The following is a 21,275-nucleotide window of genomic DNA, read 5'->3' as shown; positions in this document are numbered from 1 at the left end:
CTATAACATACTCAAAGCAATATAAGTACCCTGTTTAATGGAATCATTAGGTGACCCACATGTGCCAATTTTCTAGTAGCTACATTTAGAGGTGAAATTAATTTTTAATATGTTCTGTTTAATTCAGTATGTTCAAATGGTATCATGTAAATAAAAATCTAGTGAATGTTTTATACTTGTAGCACATCTTAATTTGTACCAGTTGTGATTTCAGTTGTTCAGTAGCCACTTGTGAGTAGCTACTCTATTGTATTGCTTTGTTTTGATTTGTATTGGGTGCTGTGCAGCTTTGGATAACCTTGCCCTCCCTGGAGTGATGGAACCTGAAAATTATGATGGTGAAACACTTTTTAATTTTTTTTTAACTTTTAATAAATTTTTTTTTCTTCTTTTTTTCCCCTTTGCCTCCAGGGTTATCGCTGGGGCTCAGTGCCTCCACCACAAATCCACTGCTCCTGGAGGCCATCTTTTTTCCATTGTTGTTGCTGCCATTGTTGTTGTTTTTGTTGGACAGGACAGAGAGAAACTAAAAGAGGAAGGAAAACAGAAAGGGGAGAGAAACTTAGACACCTGCAGACCTGCTTCACTGCATGTGAAGTGACCCTCCCCCCCCAGTAGGTGGGGAGCCGGGTAATGGAACTGGGATCCCTGTGCAGGTCCTCATGCTCTTCACCCTGTGGCTTAACCTGGAGTACCACCACCTGGCCCTGGTGAAACACTTTTTATACTCTGTATGCTGTTAGAACCATTGTGTAGTATCTTATCCAGTGTTCACAAGAATCCATGAAGGATATTGTCTTATCATTTATTTTATTTTTTTTCCAAATTCCAATATTATTTTATCAAAGAAATATTGATTTATAGAATTTTTGTTGTCACAGGGTGCCTTTTCACATTTTCCCAAGAAAAATTTTTGGCTTTTGAATATAGACAGATAGGCAAAAAAAGTAAGAGACCATAGCATCAAAGCTTCCTTCAATGTAGTAGGGGATGGGCTTCAACCTAGATCATGTACATGGCGAAACAGTGTACAATTCAAGTGAGCTATTTAATCAACTCTCCTCAAGATAGTTTTCAGTACATTTTACTGTCAACAAAACCTTCATCTATTCCACCGTGGGTACTTAGGTCTCCAACCTTATTTTTAGTTAAAAAAAAAAAGAACAAGATTCAAAGTGTTGAAGATGCCATTTATATATCAATGGATACAGTACATGACTAAGATGTGAAGTTGAAGAGTAAGTAACCCTACTGCTTCAGCTCTGCTGAGTTTTCCTTCATAGGTCCTGTGTCTATTTTGTGTCAGACTGGTGATACAGCTAGATTGTAGTAGGGAATTCAGACACCCTAGGAAATAGTGATCTGGGAGGTGGTGCAATGGGGGAGGGGTTGGATTCGGGGCGATGAGGTCCTGAGTTTGATCCCAAGCATTGCATATGCCAGAATAGTGCTCTGATTTTTTATTTCCCCCATTGTTCTCATTTATAAATGAGTCTTAAAAGAAAAGAGTAAAAAAAGAACTAGTAAACAGCAAATAAAGTAACTACAAACTGTGGTCAAATAGACTGCAATGTAGGTTAAGAAAGAGTGGGTTTTGGAAAAACAGTTCATGAGGTTTCCTAATAGGATAGAAGTCAAGGCCTAGTCTAAAAAATAAGAGAAGCTCTTGGCCACGGTGGCTTTGGTATTCCTGAGATGGGGCAAGTGCCTATGGGGAGACATAGACAGTGGCTATCTCTGTGTGAATGTCCTTCCCTCTGGTCTCCTGGTTGCAGCCAAAGGATCCTCTGGCTAGTGTGCCTCCCTAACACATCACATGCTTCTCCCCCAATTTCACATCTCCAGTGCCTAGTCAAGGTCCTGGTATGGAGTAAGCATATGACAAATGGCTATGACAACACAAGAGTAATTTCCCAGGAGTATTCAGTTATTCATTCATCTAGAAATAAAATGGCCATTCCTCTAGTCAGAACTCTATCCTCCTGTTGACAGATCAATTTGAAGTTACATGGTTTTTATTCATTATTATCTTAGTGGGGCTTCTGAAAATAACACACTGCTCATCAAGAAAACATATTCAAGTATTCTAACAACCCATGAATTACAAAGTTAAAGTCCCTTAGAATTGTGCTTCCTAAATGGGCCAGGCACTATCAAAATCCAGGTGCAGTTTCTTTCACATTCTCTTCCCCTCTTGTTCCCTCTCTCCGGTATTAAGATTACATTTGCCACTGTATATGTTCATTCTAGACTTAACTGTATCTTGGGTCTTCCCTGCCCTCACCCCATAGCAATACAATAAATCTCCTTCATTCTTTTTTTAACCTGTCAGTAGAATTGACTATTTTGTTAATCTAATTGTGAAATCTTCTAGTGACACACACTGAGGTATATAAAAAATGCTTTCCTTTTTGGTTGCTTTTCTGTCTGGGTGAAGAATAAAGGAATAAAGCTGAAGTGCTGTTTTGTCTACAGAAGGCTTTTTTTTTCCAGAACTGGAGAACAATGGTTGAGTCAACTGGTGAGTAGTAGAAGCGAGGTAATCTTGTTAGCTACACTCCACATTGAGGTCTGTCAAGGCCTTTGTTTGCCTTTGCTTGCCAAGATCCTCCACTTCTCTTTTCGAATCCTTTTCCTTGGTACCATGTTATTACTTCCTCTCAGGCAACCTGGCTCCTCTCCCTCTATCTAGTAATTAGGCTGTTCCATCTGATCTTTTTGTTTGCCCTCTCTGCATGCAGTCTAGCCCTGGGAAAAAGCTAAATTCCTCTGCCTTTGTAAACACAAAATCAAAATGCCAACTGCATTTCTTCAGAAACATTTTTTTTTACAAAGGAGTATCACAGAAAATCAAACCACCTTAGCCCCAGAAAATAGTTTCACTCTTTCAGTAAATATTCCCAGTACTCACCAACACAATTTTTATTGCATCCTTTATCTAATGTGTACAGGAGACTGACTACAAATTGGTATTTAAAATATTTGTGATTCATGTGAAACAAAAGAATGATCTCAGGTTCTCTTTTTTCCCTCTAATATTTCTAGCATTCTAAACACACTGGGTATTCTCACATATATACATTGTGGATCAAAAAAAAGTCTTAATTTCTGTTCAGATAAATTGAGACAAGAGTATGCTTTTAATCCAAGTTTAAATGAGATGATTTCTGTGTATGCCTCCAAATCCCATGATTATACTAGGACTGGTTAATCAGTGAGGAGTTAGGATGGAGGTATGTAAAACTATGTCTTGAAAGGAATAAAAATCATATAAAAAGATAATGAAATAATTTGTGTGTGTAGCATTATGCACTTATTTAAAAACACTTTCCGTGGTCTGGGAGGTGGTGCAGTGGTAAAGCTTTGGACTCTCAAGCATGAGGTTCCGAGTTTGATCCCTGGCAGCACATGTGCCAGAGTGATATCTGGTTCTTTCTCTCTCCTCCTGTCTTTTTCATAAATAAATAAAATCTTTAAAAAAAAAACACTTTCCTAGAAGTGATTTCTTTATTTTTCATTGCCACCAGGGTTTACTGCCATTGTTGGGGTTCAGTGTCAGCACTATGAGTCACTGTCTCCAGCAGCCATTTGTTCCCCCTCTTTCGATTTTATTTGCTAAGACAGAAATTGAGAGGGGAGGGGAGGTAGTGAGGGGTAAAGGAAGAAAGATACCTGCAGACCTGCTTCATTGCTTGTGAAGCTTCCCCCCTGCCAGTGGAGAGTAAAGGCTTGAACCCAGTCGTTGTGCATAGTAATATGTGTGTTTAACTAGGTGCACTGTCAGTCAGCCCCCTAGAGATGATTTCTGTCAGCTGTCTACACCTCCTCAGCCAGCAACACTGCATCAAGTACTGATCCATTTTATAGATAAGAAAAAACTCATGTTCAGAACTATCAAACAACTTGTGCAGGATCGTACACACTGTGCATAATCTTCGTGGGTGCCATCCTCTGTGCCATGCTGAGGTCCCAGACAGTGGCTGGTGATCAGACACCCATCAGTCACTGGAATTGGGGTGATGATGAAGTCACACTTGGTGTGACCCTTTTCCACTTGTGTCAGTTTACTTTCTGAGGTCAGGTGAATTTGATTTTTTTTTTCTTAATTCAAATGTGTCAGTCCTCTAAGCACAGTGACAAAGAAGGGAACTCACAGAGTATGTTGTGCTTTTTTTTTTTGTCTCTTGCTTTTGTCTCTTTGTCATAGGCTTCAATCTCTTGCTGCAAGCTGAGTAATAACGTCTGTGCCAGAGCCGGGTTTCTATCAAAAACCCAGAGAGGAACTTTGACTCTTAGTGAAAGAGGACCTGCTCCAGGTAAGCAGCCACCTTGCACTGGCCTTGACCTGAGGGATAATGTTCTAGAACTACAGCCATCTGAACCACTATAGGGACTCTCTTTGGAAGGAGTGAGGCTTTGTTGGGAGTAGGGGGTGGAGGCAATTGTTGAACAAAGAGAAGGGAGGAAATCAGCTATTTCCAGTAGAGCAGAATGACTGGCTCTGGAATACAACAGACCCTAAGGCAGCCTCCTTGTCTTTCCCTCTCATGACTGGGCACACTGCTCTTAGCAGCCAGCTGGGGAAGCATCATCTTGTTTCAGAAATATGTGTGTTTTCGTGTCCCCAGTGTCTATAATCCACAACACTCATTAGATGGTACCTTCCCAGTAGGTGCCCAAAGACCCTTTGGGAGCCTTGGGCCCCAGAAGAGAAAGGAGGGGCAAGGAGGGCAGTGCTTCTGCAATCATGCCTCTTGGAGGGGGTTGTGTATAAAAATTGCAGCACATGTCAGGTTTCAGCAAATCCAGATTAAAGTTGAGAAGATCAGTCTGAAACTGAATAACAAAGCCAGCCCTAATTAGGAGGCTAAGCCCCTTGTAAAGCTCCCCTGCCTTGCATCATCCCTGGGCAAAACCCCACCTTGTTTGTTTATACAGTAGAACAAAGCCAGCATCTGAGGTTTGGCCTCAGGCCCTGCCAGTGAGCCCTGGGATGTGGACACTTCATAGTCAGCCACATGCACCCATGCCTCTGGAAGGGTACTGAGTAATCTCACTTCTTGTAATACAGAGTGAGAGGGAAAGAGGCCATAGTACTTGTTAAAGTCTAACTGTGTGCCAGTGGCTATACAGTTATTATCTCATTGACTACTCAAAACTCCACAGAAAATTTGCTAGGCACATAATTATATGCTCAGAAATTGTGAGCTATTATTATTGTTATCCCTATTTTACAGGTGAGAACAATACAAAAAAAAAAAGTGAGTGATTAGTCCTGGATCCCTTAGCCATATCTGAAGCAAGGCCCATTTGATTTGCTGCCTGGGGCCATCAAACATTCTCCTGACCTGCTGAATTCACCAGGGTCCAGAGCCTGGGGACTTTGCCCCTCTACTAGAAACCATCTACTTTCATCTCTCAGAAATAATGTTGTTTGGAGCTGATGAATAGCTCCCATGGAGAGTGCATTGCTTTGTCATGTGCACAACTCAGGTTTGAGTTCAGCCCCTACTACATGGGGGGAAACTTGGGTGCTGCGGTCTCTTCTCTTTTCCTCTCCCTGCCTTTTCTTTGTCTTTCTCAAAGGGAGGGAGAGAAGGAAAGAAAGCAAGCTGGTTTTTTTATGTTTGCACCCTCCCCCAAAACAACAACAACAACAACAACAACAAAACGAAACAGGAGTATAGCAGTGATTGGCACTCCTGCTATATCTTCGTTAGCTCTGAGTATTTAGCAACCAAGATCATCCAGGCCTGCCTTCAATTCTTAGCAAAATGCTGACTTTTACACATTGCTGGATAGAGTTTCCAAATTCAGTTATCACCAAGACCTTCCCAACTAAACAACAAATAGGGGGCAGGCTGGTGTATACTCAATTAAGGGCACAGTACTATTGTGCAAGGATCCATGTTTAAGACTACAGTCCCCACCTGCAAGGGGGAAGCTTCACAAATGGTGAAGCAGTATTGCAGTTGTCTTTCTTTCTCCCTCTTCTCCTCTCATCTCAACTTCTGTCCTATCAAAGCAAAGGAAGAATAAGAAGAAAAAGAAGGAGAAGATAACTGTAAATGTAACATTTGTTATATAGGCACTAAGCCTCATCCATAATTCTGATGGCACTTAAAAAAAAAAAAAAGAAAGAGAAAGAAAGAAAATTAGAATGTGCAGAAACACCTATGTTAAAATAAAACTTAAAGTGGTCCGGGAGGAGGCTCAGTGGATAAAGCATTGGATTCTCAAGCATGAGGTCCCGAGTTCAGTCCCCGGCAGCACATGTACCAGAGTGATGTCTGGTTGTCTCTCTCTCTCCTCTTATCTTTCTCATAAATAAATTCTTTAAAAAAAAAAAACTTGGGAGTCGGGCTGTAGCGCAGCGGGTTAAGCGCAGGTGGCGCAAAGCACAAGGACTGACATAAGGATCCCGGTTCGAACCCTGGCTCCCCACCTGCAGGGGAGTCGCTTCACAGGCAGTGAAGCAGGTCTGCAGGTGTCTATCTTTCTCTCCTCCTCTCTGTCTTCCCCTCCTCTCTCCATTTCTCTCTGTCCTATCCAACAACGACAACAACAATAATAACTACAACAATAAAACAACAAGGGCAACAAAAGGGAATAAATAAATAAAATAAATATTAAAAAAATTAAAAATAAAATAAAATAAAACTTAAAAATGTGGGTTACAGGAGCTGAGCGGTAACCTAAATGGGTTAAGTGCACATGGCGCAAAGCGTAAGGGCCCGCGTAAGGATCCCAGTTGGCTCCCCACCTGCAGGGGGATCACTTTGCAAGCGGTGAAGCAGGTTTGCAGGTGTCTATCTTTCTCTCCTCTTTGTCTTCTCCTCCTCTCTCAATTTTCTTCTGTCCTATCCAACAATAACAACAGCTATGGCAACAATAACAACTACAACAAGGGCAACAAAATGGGAAAAATGGCCTCTAGGAGCAGTGGATTTGCAGTGCAGGCACCAAGCCTAGTGATAACCCTGGAGGCAAATAAATAAATAAATAAATAAAAAATAATAAATCTGGGTGACAAAAGGGCTCTGAACTCCAATTCCATCAGGATTCAGAGAGAGAAGATAAGGAAAAGGACACTCAAAGTAGCAGGTCATGGGAACATGAGTGTCTTTCCCCCCTTTGCTTCTATAGTCCAACATTTTATAACCAAGCATTGTTTTGACCTTGGGGGGAGAGTAGATGGGGAAGTTTTATGTATATATAGCACATATATATGTATACATGAAAAAGAACGATAATATAAGAGGTATAGGACAATATTATATATGATGTTAACTGGACATTTGCTTTTATTTTTCACTTTATATCATATATTAGGAATACCTTTTCATATTATGAAGAATGCCCCTACAACATTATTCCTTTAGTAGATGTATAGTACTCTATTATATGATGGGGCAAGAGATAAATGAATCAGAAAACCCTCATTTGGGATTTTGGGAAATGCATGTTGCTTTAAACTGATCAATCAAATAGAATGGCAGTAAGTGTGTGTAGCTCACAACTTATATATAATCAACATCCTTTCCTTATGTAGTTGCTTAAAGTAAAATTACTATGGCAATAGTATGTCCTTCAGCACAGGAATGATTTGTTCTCCTGTGTCCATGATACTTGTTTCTCTTTACCTTTGATTCTTTGCATCTAATCTTGCTAGTATCAGTATAGCATTATCAGTATGTTCTCAGTACTTTTGAATTGGGAAAGTAAGTTTTACTTTAAATAAACTAAGGGGTTGGAAGCTAGTGCAGCAATAGCACACAGGACTTGCATGCCAGGGGCCCCAGGTATAATCCCCAGCACCTCCAGTTCCAGAATTGAGAGGCACTCCAGTTGGAAGAAGAGGGGGAGGGGAAGGGGAAGAGAGTTCTGGGTAGTGGCTTACTGGTAAAGCACACTTGTTACCTTGCATGACAACCCAGGTTTGAGCCCAGGTCCCCACCTGCACAGGGGAATAGTGCTACAGCTGTCTGTTTTCTCTCTTCTTTCCCTACCTCTATCTCGCCTCTCTCTCTGTGTATTTCTCACCATATATCAAGAAAGAGAGAGAGAAACAAAAGAGAGAGAGAGAGAAAATGTATGTGACACTTGTTCTCTAAATAGTAACAAGAGGGATTCTTGTAGTTATTTCAAGCAGTCCTTCCATCTGACCATTTTGGACTAATGGTGCCTTATAGTTGTTAAATATATTCTGAGATGTAAGGTACTATTGCTTTTTTTTATTTGGGAAGAGTAATAAGTAACTGTTTAACTCTATTAAAATTTTTTTTCTTTCTGCTTAGGGCACTATAATATCAACGAATCTCTTGTGAGGCAATCGCCAAAGATATTAATGTCTTGTTTTAAATCAAAAACTGACCGTGGAGTAAAGCTGGCATCTATAGGTCCAGGACCTGGTCATTACAACCCAACAGATCACATCAAAAAGCCAAAGAAAGGTCTTTTCCCGTGAGTCCTGATTATTCTGCTCTTTCTTTTGAAAGGTAGTGCTGGGAAAGTATTCCACATAGGCAGAAAGGAAGGGTTGTCAGTGCTTGACAGGGCAAGTAGGTCTCAGTGGCAGGTCACTCACTCTCCAGGGGCCCTGTTGACACAAACTCAGTGCTCTGCAAGTGGTTGCTGAGTGCATAATATTTATTGAGCAACTACAATGGCCAGGAACATAACATCTTATTCAATCATCATAGTAACCATGTATTTTGATTAGTATTCTTCCTTCATGGAGGAGGAACCTAGGCTTCAGTGAGACTGAGTGATTTGCCTAAGTCTACTAAGCTTATGTGAGGTGCCACTGGGAAACTGGACTGTGAGTCTTTCCATACCCCACCTCACCCCATAATGCTGTACTCTTCTGATTTTGTTATTATTCTATTCTTATGTATACTCTCTACTGGGGAGGGTAGGACATACAAAAGCAGTAGATCTCTTATAGTTTTTTTACTGGTAAGTTAAAAGCTTAGACTTTGTAGTTGTTCAGATTGAATTAAACTTCAACTGCTCTCTTTTTGTGCTATGAGACCTCGGGCATTGTGCTAACCCCTGGAGCTTCTATGTACTCATCTGGAAAAACAAGAACAATGTATGCCTCACGGTGTTATTTTCAGCTTTAAAAGTTTATGTTTGGCTTTTAGTTGAAATAAATGGTGAGTTAATATGAATACAAATTTAAAAAGTGAAGACAGGGATTTGTGTTACCGTTTTACATATCCTGTACACTTATTGTTACTCTTACCTAAGATATTCAGAAACTCACAGTGGCTCAGAAACCCTTCCTCAATGGTTCTAGAACTAACTGCAACTCAGATCAGTCTTCCAGTCTCCACATAGATTCACCCCTGTGTAATCTTCCCAGGCACAGTGCTGACTAGCAGGGCTGGGACTGAGTATGTAGCCATCTGGGCAGCCACAGGGAAAATTCAAGTAGGTCACTGGGCCTATAGATGCAGTGGGTCAGAAGTCTAGGCAACTCAGGGAGGCTGAAAACATTGGGTATGCCTTGACCATCAGCTCAGGGCAAGAAGATGATGGTAAGGGACAGGAGCTAGACATGAGCCTGCTTAGTGACACTTAGGATCTGGAGGAGGGATTCAGACCTGCTGGAACCCTTCTGCCCTTCAGTGCCTGGTTTCTGAAAGTTGGCCCTTCACAGCTCCCACACGCAAGACTGGCACAGGAAAGTCTCCGGGAACAGGCTCTCTTCAAACTCTAGAGACTTGCAGCCTCCAATTGGGTAGGTCACTAGTGCATACTACCTTTCCCTTACTCTGCCAGTGAATGGAGTAGATAAGAGGGCTGACCTGAATATGAATCACCACTCTGTCCTTTGCAGATATGGCTCTTGTCTGAATCTTGGTCGCCATGTTAGTAATAATATTTTTTATTATTTATCTAGTAGACAGAGACAGAGAAATCATGAATAAAAGGGGAGATTGAGGATAGAGAGAGAGACAGACAGACAGAGAGAGAGAGAGAGTCCAGTAGCGCTGCTTCACTGCCTGTGAGCCCTGGTTCTTACGCATTGTAACAGTATACTCTACTGGGTGTGCCCCCACCAGGTCCCTAAGCTCTTTCTAAAAAACTGACATGAAAATTAAGAAAGAAAAAAAAACAGTGAAAGGAGTGTGGAGAGCATTCAGCATTAAACGGCTTTCCCAGTGAAGTCTTATTTGGCCTTTGTTCAAGTTTGTATGAGAGGTTTGAAATATTCTCATTTTATGGCATTTGCAACTGTCAATCAACAGGTTCTGTAGGTTTCTGGTTCTCGGCTGGAGGCTGTGGTGATGTACAGATGAGCAGAAAGCTAGAAAGAAGAAAGTTAGATTCACCTGGGAACACCTCCAGAGCAAGGCAGGAGGGCATGCAAACAAATTCTGGATTATCTGGGCCCCAAATTTACATGGTCATACACATCCCCAATGGGACTTTTTTTTTCCAGCTGGGGCAGGACTATAGTACCGACATTGTCTGGAGGTGTCTAGGTTCACGGATTATCTGTGATATGTTGTGAATGGCACATCCTTGGTTAATAAACCCAGGGAGCATTGCACACAAATCCTCTACTCCTGAGAGTGTGGCAGTGTCTATTAGCTTATTATATGCTCTGAGAAGGTCCATAGTAAAAGAACCTGTAAAACCCAATGTCTCTTAAACTTGGGTTCACCCTAGTAAGTGAATGGTACCTTTGGCAGGACATTTGTATTAACTGACTCTATGGTCTGCCACTGATCTTTGCACCAACCTGGGACTTAATTTCTCTGTGAGTATGAAAAAGGGAAGTCTTTTAACTGTGGTGGCTGTCTATGACTCAGTTTACTACCATATTGCTCAGAAGAGCAAGTTAATGTGGAAGTCAGCTGGATCTACAGAGGAAGTCCAAATATGTAATTTTAAGGTTGACACAGAGGGGCTGGGCAGTAGCACACTCAGAAGGGCACACATATTACTATGTGAGAGGATCCAGACAGGTCCTCACTTGGGAAGTTCACAAGTGGTAGAGCAGTGCTGCAGGTGTCTCCTCCTTTCCCTCCTCCTCCTCTCTTTCCCTCTTTTTCCTTCTCCACCTTTTCCTCCTACTTCCCCACTCTTTCTCTCTCTCCATCTCTTCTCAAAAGAAAAATGGGGGGGGAGTGACCACTGGGAGCAGTCACTGAGCTCCAGCGGTAGCCCTAGTGACAGAATGATGATGATGATGATGATATGAAGTTGGCACAGGAAAAAAAAAAACCAGAAATCTTTAATTCCACTTAGAACAAACATCCTCACCAGTGATTCTATCTCAAGAAACAGCTTGCTTTGTTTATCCATGAGAAGAAACTCCAGTTCTGTTTTATCACAAAATTGCCACATTTCTGTCACATCTTTAGGCTTCACTTCTAGTTCTCGTTACATCTTATCATAGCTTCAGTTACTTTTTTCACTGAAGTCAACCCCCTCACAGTTTTTCATGAGAGCTGGAATCAACTTCTTTCAAACTCTGTTAATCTTGATTATTTCAACTTCCTCCATTGAATCACAATTGTTCTTACTGGCATCTAGAATGATGAATCCTTCCAGAAACTTTTCAGTTTTTTTTTTTAACCCAGATCCTTCAGAGGAATCTTTATATATAGCAACTATCACTCTACAAAATGTATTTATTTTTATTTCATTAAAAATGTGTATCTCAGGGGGCTGAGTGGTGGCACACTGGGCTAAGCTCACATAGTGCAAAGCTCAAGGACCCGCACAAGGATCCCAGTTCAAGCCCCCAGCTCCTCACCTGCAGGGGAGTCGCTTCACAAGTGGTGAAACAGGTCTGCAGGTGTCTATCTTTCTCTCTTTCTTCCCCTCCTCTCTCAATCTCTCTCTGTCCTATCCAACAATAATGAAAAAAATTGGCTGCCAGGAGCAGTAGATTCTTAGTGCTAGCACTGAGCTGCAGCATCCAGCAGTAACCTTGGAGGCAAAAAAAAAAAAGTGTGTGTCACTTAATTATGTAAGTATTGAAATTACTCCAAATCTATGGACTGCAGAATTGTTACTATACTAGCAGTCATGACAATGATACTTGTTATCTCATTCATAGAGCACAAAGAAGATTTAGCATAATTATTCAGGGCATATAGAATTTTCAGAATCATAAATGAGCATTGGCTTTAAAGCCACCAATGAGTGGACAAACCAAGGTGTCAGATATATTGATATCTCTTCTTCCCTCTCCCCCTCACCCTCCTCTTCCTCCTCCTCCTTTTTCTTTTAATGTGGTGCTGGGGATCTAACCCAAGGCTTCATCATGCAAGGCATGAGCTGCTTCCCTGTCCCCTCAAAGTCGACAGCTGCATTAGTGCCTCACAAAGTGAGACATTCTGGGGCTGGGGAGACAGCATCATGGTTATGCAGAAAGACTTTCATGCCTGAGATACTAATGATCCCAGGTTAAATCTCCAGCACCACCATAAACTAGACTTGAGTGGTGCTATGGTAGAAAGAAAGAAAGAAAGAAAGAAAGAAAGAAAGAAAGGAAGGAAGGAAGGAAGAAACGCTTTGAAGTCAGGTATTGGCTTCTCTTTTCTAGTTTCTAAGTTGTTTTTTTTTAATTTTTTATTTATAAAAAGGAAACATTGACAAAACCATAGGATAAGAGGGGTACAACTTCACACAGTTCCCACCACCAGAACTCCACATCCCATCCCCTCCGCTGATAGCTTTTCTATTCTTTTCTATTCTTTAACCCTCTGGGAGTATGGGTCATTGTGGGATGCAGAAGGTGGAAGGTCTGGCTTCTGTAATTGCTTCCCCACTGAACATGGGTGTTGACAGGTCGATCCATACTCCCGGCCTGTCTCTCTCCTTCCCTAGTGGGGAAGGGCTCTGGGGAAGTGGAGTTCCAGGACACATTGGTGGGGTTGTCTGTCCAGGGAAGTCTGGTGGGCATCATGCTAGCATCTGGAACCTGGTGGTTGACAAGAGAGTTAACATACAAGCCAAACAAATTATTGACCAGTCATGGACCTAAGGGCTGGAATAGTGTAGATGAAGAGTTGGGGGGGGGGGTCCTCCATTTTGTACATAGCTAGTAGGCATATTTTAGTTAAATACCAAAGGGCCTGTGGCTATACTAGTTTTTTTTTTCCCTTTTTCTTTTTGCCCCTGAGCCTGAAATCTGATATGCCAGTGGATCCAAGTTATTGTCTGAGGTAGTTTCCAAGTTCTAAGTGGTATTTTCTGCTACTATAAGACTTGTTTCATCTACGTTGAAGTCATCCTTGTTGATTATCTTAGCTAGATCTTTCAAATCAGTTGCTACAGCTTCTACATCAAACTTGCTGCTTCATTTTGAACATGTTATCTTAAGGATCTTTTTTTCCCTTAACCTCAAGGACCCTAGTAACCCTTGTTTGAAGAACATTAGAATCTTGCTCTGGATTAGGTTTTAATTTAGGGGAATGTTTAGGCTGCTTAGATATATGTATAGCTTTATTGGAAGTGCCAATGGTTTCCAGTTGGCACATGGGTACAATTCTTCATCTCACTGTGCAGAACACAGTGTTTGCAGAACACTCTCACCTCCAGCTTAGATCCTTTTCTACCATCAGGCACCAGGACCACAATGCCGTCTCCACCCATCCCTCTCCCTGCCTCTCTGGAGTTCTTTGTTTTGATGCAATATACCACACCCAGTCCAAGTTTCACTTTGTGTTTTCCTTTATTGCCAGTGTTTCTGCAGTTCCACCTATAAGTGAGATCATCCAGGGGCTAAGTGGTGGGGCACCTGGTTTGAGTGCACATGTGTAAGGACCTGGGTTCAAGCCCCTTTCCCCCATCTGCAGTGAGGAGAAGTCTCACAAGTGGTGAAGTGAAGATAGCAGGTGTCTCTCTGTATCTCTCCCTCTCCATTTCCCCCTTCTCTCAATTCTTTCTGTCTTATCAAATAAAGACACAAAAGGAAAAAAAAAGCCACTGGAAATGGTCTCATAAAGCAGACTCCCAGTAATAGCCTTGGTGGCAATAAAAAAACAAAAAATCATTTAATATTTGTCCTTCTCTTTTTGGCTAATCTCATTTAACATGATACTTCAAGTTCCATCCAAGATGAGGCAAAGAAGATGACTTCATAATTTTTAACAGTTGAGTAATATCCCAAACACTAAAACCTTCTCTGTATCAGTAATAAGTTTACTTTTTCTCTAAGGTTACCATTCACTTGTTCACTGGAGTAGCACTTCCAACTTCATTCTAGACCATTTAATTTCCATTCACAACTTGATTAACTTTAGCTCAAGAGGCCTAGCTTTTGTTCTTTCTAGGTTTTCTTTTGGCATACTTTCCTCACAAAGCTTAATTATCTTGAGATTATTATTATTATTATTTAAGGTAAAAAATGTGGGTTTTTCTTTCATTTGAGCCCTGAGAGGTCATTCTAGGGCATTAAAAACTTTTTTGCAACATATTATTTCTCTTATATTTGATAGGACAGAGAGAAATTGAGAGGGGGAGGAGGGTAGAGAGGGAGAGATAATGAGAGACATCTACAGCATTGCTTCACCATTTGGGAAGCTTCCTCTGTAGGTGGAGACCAAAGGCTTGAACCTCAGTCCTTGCACATGGCAATGTGTACACTCAAGCAAGTGCACCACCACCTTGCTCCTCATTCTAGGGCTATTAATTACCCTGATTTCAATATTCTGTCTCAGGAAATAGGAATGTCTGAGGTGTGAGACACATACACACACAAAGGCATGATGATAATGATGGTGGTGATGATGCTGGAATGATTGATCAGTGCAGCAGTCAGAATAGACACAATGTTTATTAATTAAATGTACTGTCTTAGAAAACTTTGGTGATGGAAAAGGAGAGTAGTTATACTCCTACTTATAATCTTGTAAATAACTGTGAAATTATGAATAATAAATAAATAAATTTACTGTCTTGGGCTGGGGAGATAGCATAATGGTTTTATGCAAAAAACAAACAAGTAAACAAACAAACAAAAACCTTTAGTGCCTGAGACTCTAGCATCCCTGATTCAATTCCCAGCACCACCATAAGTCAGAGCTGAGCAGTGGTCTGGTAAGATAATAGTAATACATTTTCCATCTTACGTAGTACAATTTGTGGCAATTCAAAAAAAGTTATATTAACACCAAAGATCACTGATCATAGATCACCATAATAGATATAATAATAATGAGTTAGCTTGAAGTATTGTGACAATTCTAAAATGTAACACAGAGACACATAGTGAGCATATGCTATTAGAAAAATGTCACCACTGGATTTTATTTTATTTTATTTTATCAGAGCATTGCTCAGCTCTGGCTAATGGTGGTGTGGGGGACTGAGCCTGGGACCTCAGAGCCTCAGTCTGTTTGCATAACCATTATCTTATCTCCCCCACTCTCAATAGATTTTTTTCTATGTTGACTTGCTACCAACCTCCAATTTCTAAAAAGCCCAATATCTATGAAGCCCAATTAAGGAGAATGCAATCAAATAAAGAGTGCCAGGCCCCTGAGAAGGTCTATGTTACATCCTCCCTATCTACATGTGACTTCCTTTGAGATTTAGTTGGCACAAAGCCATCACAGTTAAGGCTCCAGGACTATGTGGGGCAGAGGTGGAGAATCTGAGAATTGCCACCACTTCCTTTATCTGAGGTGCATGCATCCTAAGGTAACAGGTTTCGCAAACCTATAGCCAGGTATGAGTCCTGTCCTTATTTATCTTGGGTTGAAAGTGATTAGGTCCCCGTTTTTGAGTAAGGTTTCAACTTTCTTTTTTTTTAATATTTATTTTATTTATTTATTTATTCCCTTTTGTTGCCCTTGTTGTTTTATTGTTGTAGTTATTATTGTTGTTGTCGTTGTTGGATAGGACAGAGAGAAATGGAGAAAGGAGGGGAAGACAGAGAGGAGGAGAGAAAGATAGACACCTGCAGACCTGCTTCACCGCCTGTGAAGCGACTCCCCTGCAGGTGGGGAGCCGGGGTTCGAACCGGGATCCCTATGCCGGTCCTTGTGTTTCGTGCCACCTGCGCTTAACCCACTGCACTACAGCCCGACTCCCAGGTTTCAACTTTCAAAAATGACCTTTGGGCGTTGTTTTCTTTAGAATGCAAGAAAAAAAATCAGGGGGGAGATACTAACTTCTTTTTAAAAATTTTATATTAACTTTATTTATTGGATAGAGACAGCCAGAAATAAAGAGGGAAGGGGATGATAGAGAGGAAAAATAAGAGAGACAATACTGCTTCACCACTCATGAAGCTTTCCTCCTACAGGTGGGGACCAGGAGCTTGAACCCTTGTACACTGTAACATGTGCACTTAGCCAGGTGCACCACCACCTGGCCCTGAGATATTAACTTCCTCTGGAGTTCTTAGTCCTACATTGCCAACCAACAGAAATAAAGCCCAGAGAGGTAGAAGGTTTGGTGATATGAAGTGATCAGAAGATTTCTATTTTTCAATTTTAAAAATAATCTTAGTTATCTTTTTATTTTTAATAATCTTTATTTATTGGATAGAGACAGCCAGAAATCGATAGGGAGAGAGTGATAGAGAGGGACAGAGACAGAGAGACACCTGCAGCCCTGTTTTACCGCTTGCAAAGCGTTCTCCCCATAGGTGGGGACTGGAGGTGTGAATCCAGGTCCTTGTGCATTGTAACATGTGTGCTCAACCAAGTGTGCCATCACCTCATTTCATTTCTTAGAGACAGAGAAAAACTGAGGTGAGAGGGAGAGACAGAGAGGAAGAGAGAGAGACCCCTGCAGTACTGCTTCACTGTTCATACTGCTACGTAACCCCCCAAATCAGTCTGTACTCTGAGGAGGGCCTCAAGGGGGAGCAAGAAAAGCTGACTGAGGCCTTGGAGGATGCCCAGCAGCAGGAGAGGCCCCTGTAGGTGGCACCTGTCTCTGTTTCTGCAGGACTGTGACTCTGGGTTGTTCTAGAACCCTTTCACAACATTCACTATGTGGGGCTCTGGGGACACAGAGGCAAGAGGCCACCAATCCTATCCTCAAGAAGTGTTCAGTTGACTTGGAGGCACAGGAAAGTAAACACTGAAAATCCAGAGTAGCAGAAAGAGGGAGCACAGGAAAGCCCCAAAACAGCCTGAGGACCGAGGGGTCCTCCTGGAGGAGACATCTCAGCTGGGATGAGGTGGGGACTGGGGGCTTGAACCCTGGTACACGGTAATATGTGCACTCTATTGTGTGCACCACTCTATTGGATTCACCATCAATCAAGAGGGTTCTACATGTTATTTGTGCTGTTACATTATGTTATATTATTTTGTATAATTTTAAAAAATATTTTAATACTTTATTTATTTCCTTTTTGTTGCCCTTGTTTTTATCATTGTTGTGGTTATTATTATTGTTGTTGTTGATGTCATTGTTGCCGGATAGGACAGAGAGAAATGGAGAGAGAGGAAGACAGAGAAGGGGAGAGAAAGACAGACACCTACAGACCTGCTTTACTATTTGTGAAGCTACCCCCCCTGCAGGTGGGGAGCCGGGGGCTTGAACTGGGATCCTTATGCCAGTCCTCGAGTTTCACGCCATGTGCACTTAAACTGCTGCACTACAGCCCGACCCCCATGTTGTGTGATTTCATGGTCTTCAAAAACAGCAGACTTCTAGTGCCGGGGCCAAGAATGGGCAGGTGTTGTCTCCAGAGGAGGCCAAGGGACACTGCAGATGGTTGTGTAGACACAGTACTAGGGCAGGTCTCCCTACCCCTCAACAGCCCACTTACCCTCTGCATCGGCTCTAGGAGTGTCAAGGGGGGTTATTTGAGTCCCTGGGAATTCAGATTTATTCTCTGCACATTGGGATAAGAAAACTTTGCAATATGCTTGCAAGGATGAAGAGAATTAGCCCATGTATCTCACCGGGTCTGACACTCCAAAGCCTCTGCTACCTATAACTTGTATTTTTATCAAAGCTAGTGAGGCAGAGGCTGAGATCCAGGCTGTCAGGGTGTGAGCAGGGACATTTCTGGGCTCCTTGGTTGAAGAACAAGTCATGAAATGTGTCTTGCCACAGTCACCTCACTGTCTCAAAAGCTAGAGGTTTATCAGCTTCCAGGGGGTCTTTAGAAGAGAAGTGAGGTGTCTGCCAAGGTTTCACTAGTTCGGGGCTCCCATCACCATCAGAGTGATGACTCAGTGGGTCAGGTTGAGTCAGGACAAGGGTTCTTGGTGATCAAAATAGTTCCTCTTAGGTGCTGCCTCCCAACTCAAGCTCGCCAGCAAGGAGGAGAAACACCCAGTGACATCTTTCTAACCCTTGATCTACTTCCTGGAGTTTTAAGCCACTGGTTTTGCACAGACACGCTGTCCTGTCACAGCCAGAGCAAAAGAATCAAGCCCCGTTGGCTCTGCTCCAATTTGGGTAATTACAATGGACCCACCTAAAGTTCCCCTGGGATTTTCAATTAGATATGGGATGCGTCTTCCCAAACAGCTGTAATCTGTCACCCGCTACCCTGTTAAACAGATACTGCATTCCACCCCAGAGGCAATCTGCTGCCCTTTAATGATGAGAAAAAATTGCCCCTTTATCCCTCCTGATCCTGGGAATCCCTGAGGCAGAGGGAATTTGTGCCTGGGAGTGTCCTGAGGGTCTCAGATGCCTTCTCCCAGTGACCTGTTGTGTCCTTGGAGACATTCATTATCCTTGGGTGATTTGCAAACAACGCACACTAGAAATTGCAAGCACACTTAATCCAGTTGTGGCCAACTCAGAGCCTTTGTTAGATGTTTTCTTTCTATGGGGCAGGACCTGGTTGGCTTTTATAACTGAGCAATGAGGCTCATAAAAACTTTGGTCCCAATACACAGAGAACTGCCCTGAGTTTGGTTCAGTCTGACCTTTGTGATTTGGCCCAGACCCATAGTGGCACAGAAGGAACAGCCTAGACCATGGTAAAAGTGTCAAGTGGGGTTCAGATATTGGGGCAACCCTACTGGCTTCAACCTCTGCTTTTCTCTGCAGTTCAGCATATATGCTGGGAATAGGGCCAGAGGTGTCAGGGAAGATTAAGATACAACTCTCTCCTTTAAAGAAATCGGCAAACTGAGAGCATAGAAAATCTAGTGCATTATGAGAGAAGAAACTACATAGAATGTATTAGGGGGCAGCTTTACAGAATCAAGGACAAAGTATTTCATTCTTGCAAAACCTATCAGGAAGTATTCTTTTTTAAAAATTTTTTATTTATAAAAAGGAAACATTGACAAAACCATAGGATGAGAGGGGTACAACTTCATACAATTCCCACCATCAGAACTCTGTATCCTATCCCCTCCCCTGATAGCTTTTCTATTCTTTAACCCTCTGGGAGTATGGACCCAAGGTCATTGTGGGATGCAGAAGGTGGAAGGTCTGGCTTCTGTAATTGTTTCCCCACTGAACATGGGTGTTGACAGGTCGATCCATACTCCCAGCCTGTCTCTCTCCTTCCCTAGTGGGGAAGGGCTCTGGGGAAGTGGAGTTCCAGGACACATTGGTGGGGTTGTCTGTCCAGGGAAGTCTGGTGGGCATCATGCTAGCATCTGGAACCTGGTGGTTGACAAGAGAGTTAACATACAAGCCAAACAAATTATTGACCAGTCATGGACCTAAGGGTTGGAATAGTGCAGATGAAGAGTTGGGGGGGGGGTCCTCCATTTTGTACATAGCTAGTAGGCATATTTTAGTTAAATTCCAAAGGGCCTGTGGCTATACTAGTTTTTGTTTTTTTTTTCCCTTTTTCTTTTTGCCCCTGAGCCTGAAATCTGATATGCCAGCGGATCCAAGTTATTGTCTGGGAAGATAATATCATGGCTGGAAAAAGGACCAGAAAGCTGGATCAGAGAAGAGAGTAGCTCCCCAATATGGGAAAGGGGTATAAATATTGTTGACTGTAAACCCCATTGATTTGATGTAATCTGGGGCCCATAATTATCTTAGGAGCCTATGTGACGTCTGTATCCCTCTAGATCTGAGCTCCCATTCTGTGGTCATGAGTAGGAACATTCCATGCTGCCCCATTATCAACCCATCTTCCTCAGGTGTATCATAGAGTATGTTGTCCATCTTCCCTTTGGAGGATGGAACATTCCCTACCATTGTTGATCCAAGTTGAGGGCAAGGTCCTATGGGGGCCCACAAGGGGTCTTTTGTGTTGTTCCTGATAGAAACGACCAGTAACAATGGAGAGAGGGATTTATTCGAGGTCTAGGCCCATTATGTCTGTTTGGGAATCTCAGGACTCCCCGACTAGGGCCCCACAGGAAGTATTCTTATCTCAATGTGTAATTTAGTGTCATGTTTCCAGTGCTCCTACAGGACATATTTGTACACGAAATTTACAGATGAAACTCATGCTCCCCACTTGGCAGAGCAGGGAGTAGAATCCAGCTCCAAACTCACAAACCTAGGCTGTTGGACTCTAGGGAGGGGAGGCAGGAAAGTGCAGGAGTATAGTAACCGGAGTAGCTTCACTGGAGGGGGTGAGAAATGAAGAATGAATCAGTGTTTGCAAAGAAAATATGTGCTTATGGAAAAAGGAATGGCATGGGTAGAGGCATGAAACTGCTGAACAGTGCTGAGTTGGTTGTTTTAGCAACAGAAACTTGGGATCTGTCTCTCCTAAATCCTGACACACAGGGCTAATGCTTATCCCTCTCCTGTGCTTTTGTCCCTGACGTTTACTCTGCTGAAAATAACTCCTTCTCTGCCCTTTTCTTCTCTCTCTTTCTTGTATCTTATTCACTTTAATGGTAGATATATAGACAAATAGATGCTAGAGTACTACTCAGCTCTGGGTTATGGTGGTGCTGGGGAATTAAAATTTTTTTTTATCTTTATTTACTGGATAGAGACAGAAGTCAAGAGGGAAGGGGGAGACAGAGAGAAAGAAAGACACCTGCATCCCTGCTTCAACATTTGCAAAACTTTCCCCCTGCAGATGGGGACCAGGGGGCTCGAACCTGGGTCCATGTGCTTTGTAACATGTGTGCTCAACCAGGTGTGCCACCACTGGGTCCTGGTACTGGGAGTGAACCTGGCACCTCAGAGCCTCAGACATGAAAGATTCATTCACCATGATGGATGTAGCCTCTCTCTCTCTCCCTCTTACTTTCAATGCAGAATTGTTTAACTTTTGTTCTAATTGATTTTGTATCTTTTAACAGAAAAAAAATATATATATATATAACTAATACATCACTTAATCTTCATAGCAATTCTGGGTGACAGGTATTATCCACTACTTTACAGATGAAGAA

The 21,275-nt window shown here is 42.2% G+C and overlaps 1 protein-coding gene across 5 annotated transcripts in view; it reads left to right on the top strand.

Annotated features, from left to right (window-relative positions):
• STPG1 (sperm tail PG-rich repeat containing 1) overlaps positions 1-21,275 on the top strand; it is a 58,911-nt gene that overhangs the window by 31,490 nt on the left and 6,146 nt on the right. For all 5 annotated transcript variants that reach the window (XM_060205547.1, XM_007522583.3, XM_060205549.1 and 2 more), the window contains 2 exons: positions 4,208-4,316; positions 8,298-8,463. In XM_060205547.1, the coding sequence (XP_060061530.1) occupies positions 4,208-4,316; positions 8,298-8,463 (275 nt within the window). The remainder of the gene's footprint in view (positions 1-4,207; positions 4,317-8,297; positions 8,464-21,275) is intronic.

The sequence above is a fragment of the Erinaceus europaeus genome, chromosome 13, assembly GCF_950295315.1.
Source record: "Erinaceus europaeus chromosome 13, mEriEur2.1, whole genome shotgun sequence".
NCBI classification, from domain to species: domain Eukaryota; kingdom Metazoa; phylum Chordata; class Mammalia; order Eulipotyphla; family Erinaceidae; genus Erinaceus; species Erinaceus europaeus.
The sequence above is the reverse complement of the archived record's forward strand: the minus strand, read 5'-3'. Positions and strand labels throughout refer to the sequence as shown.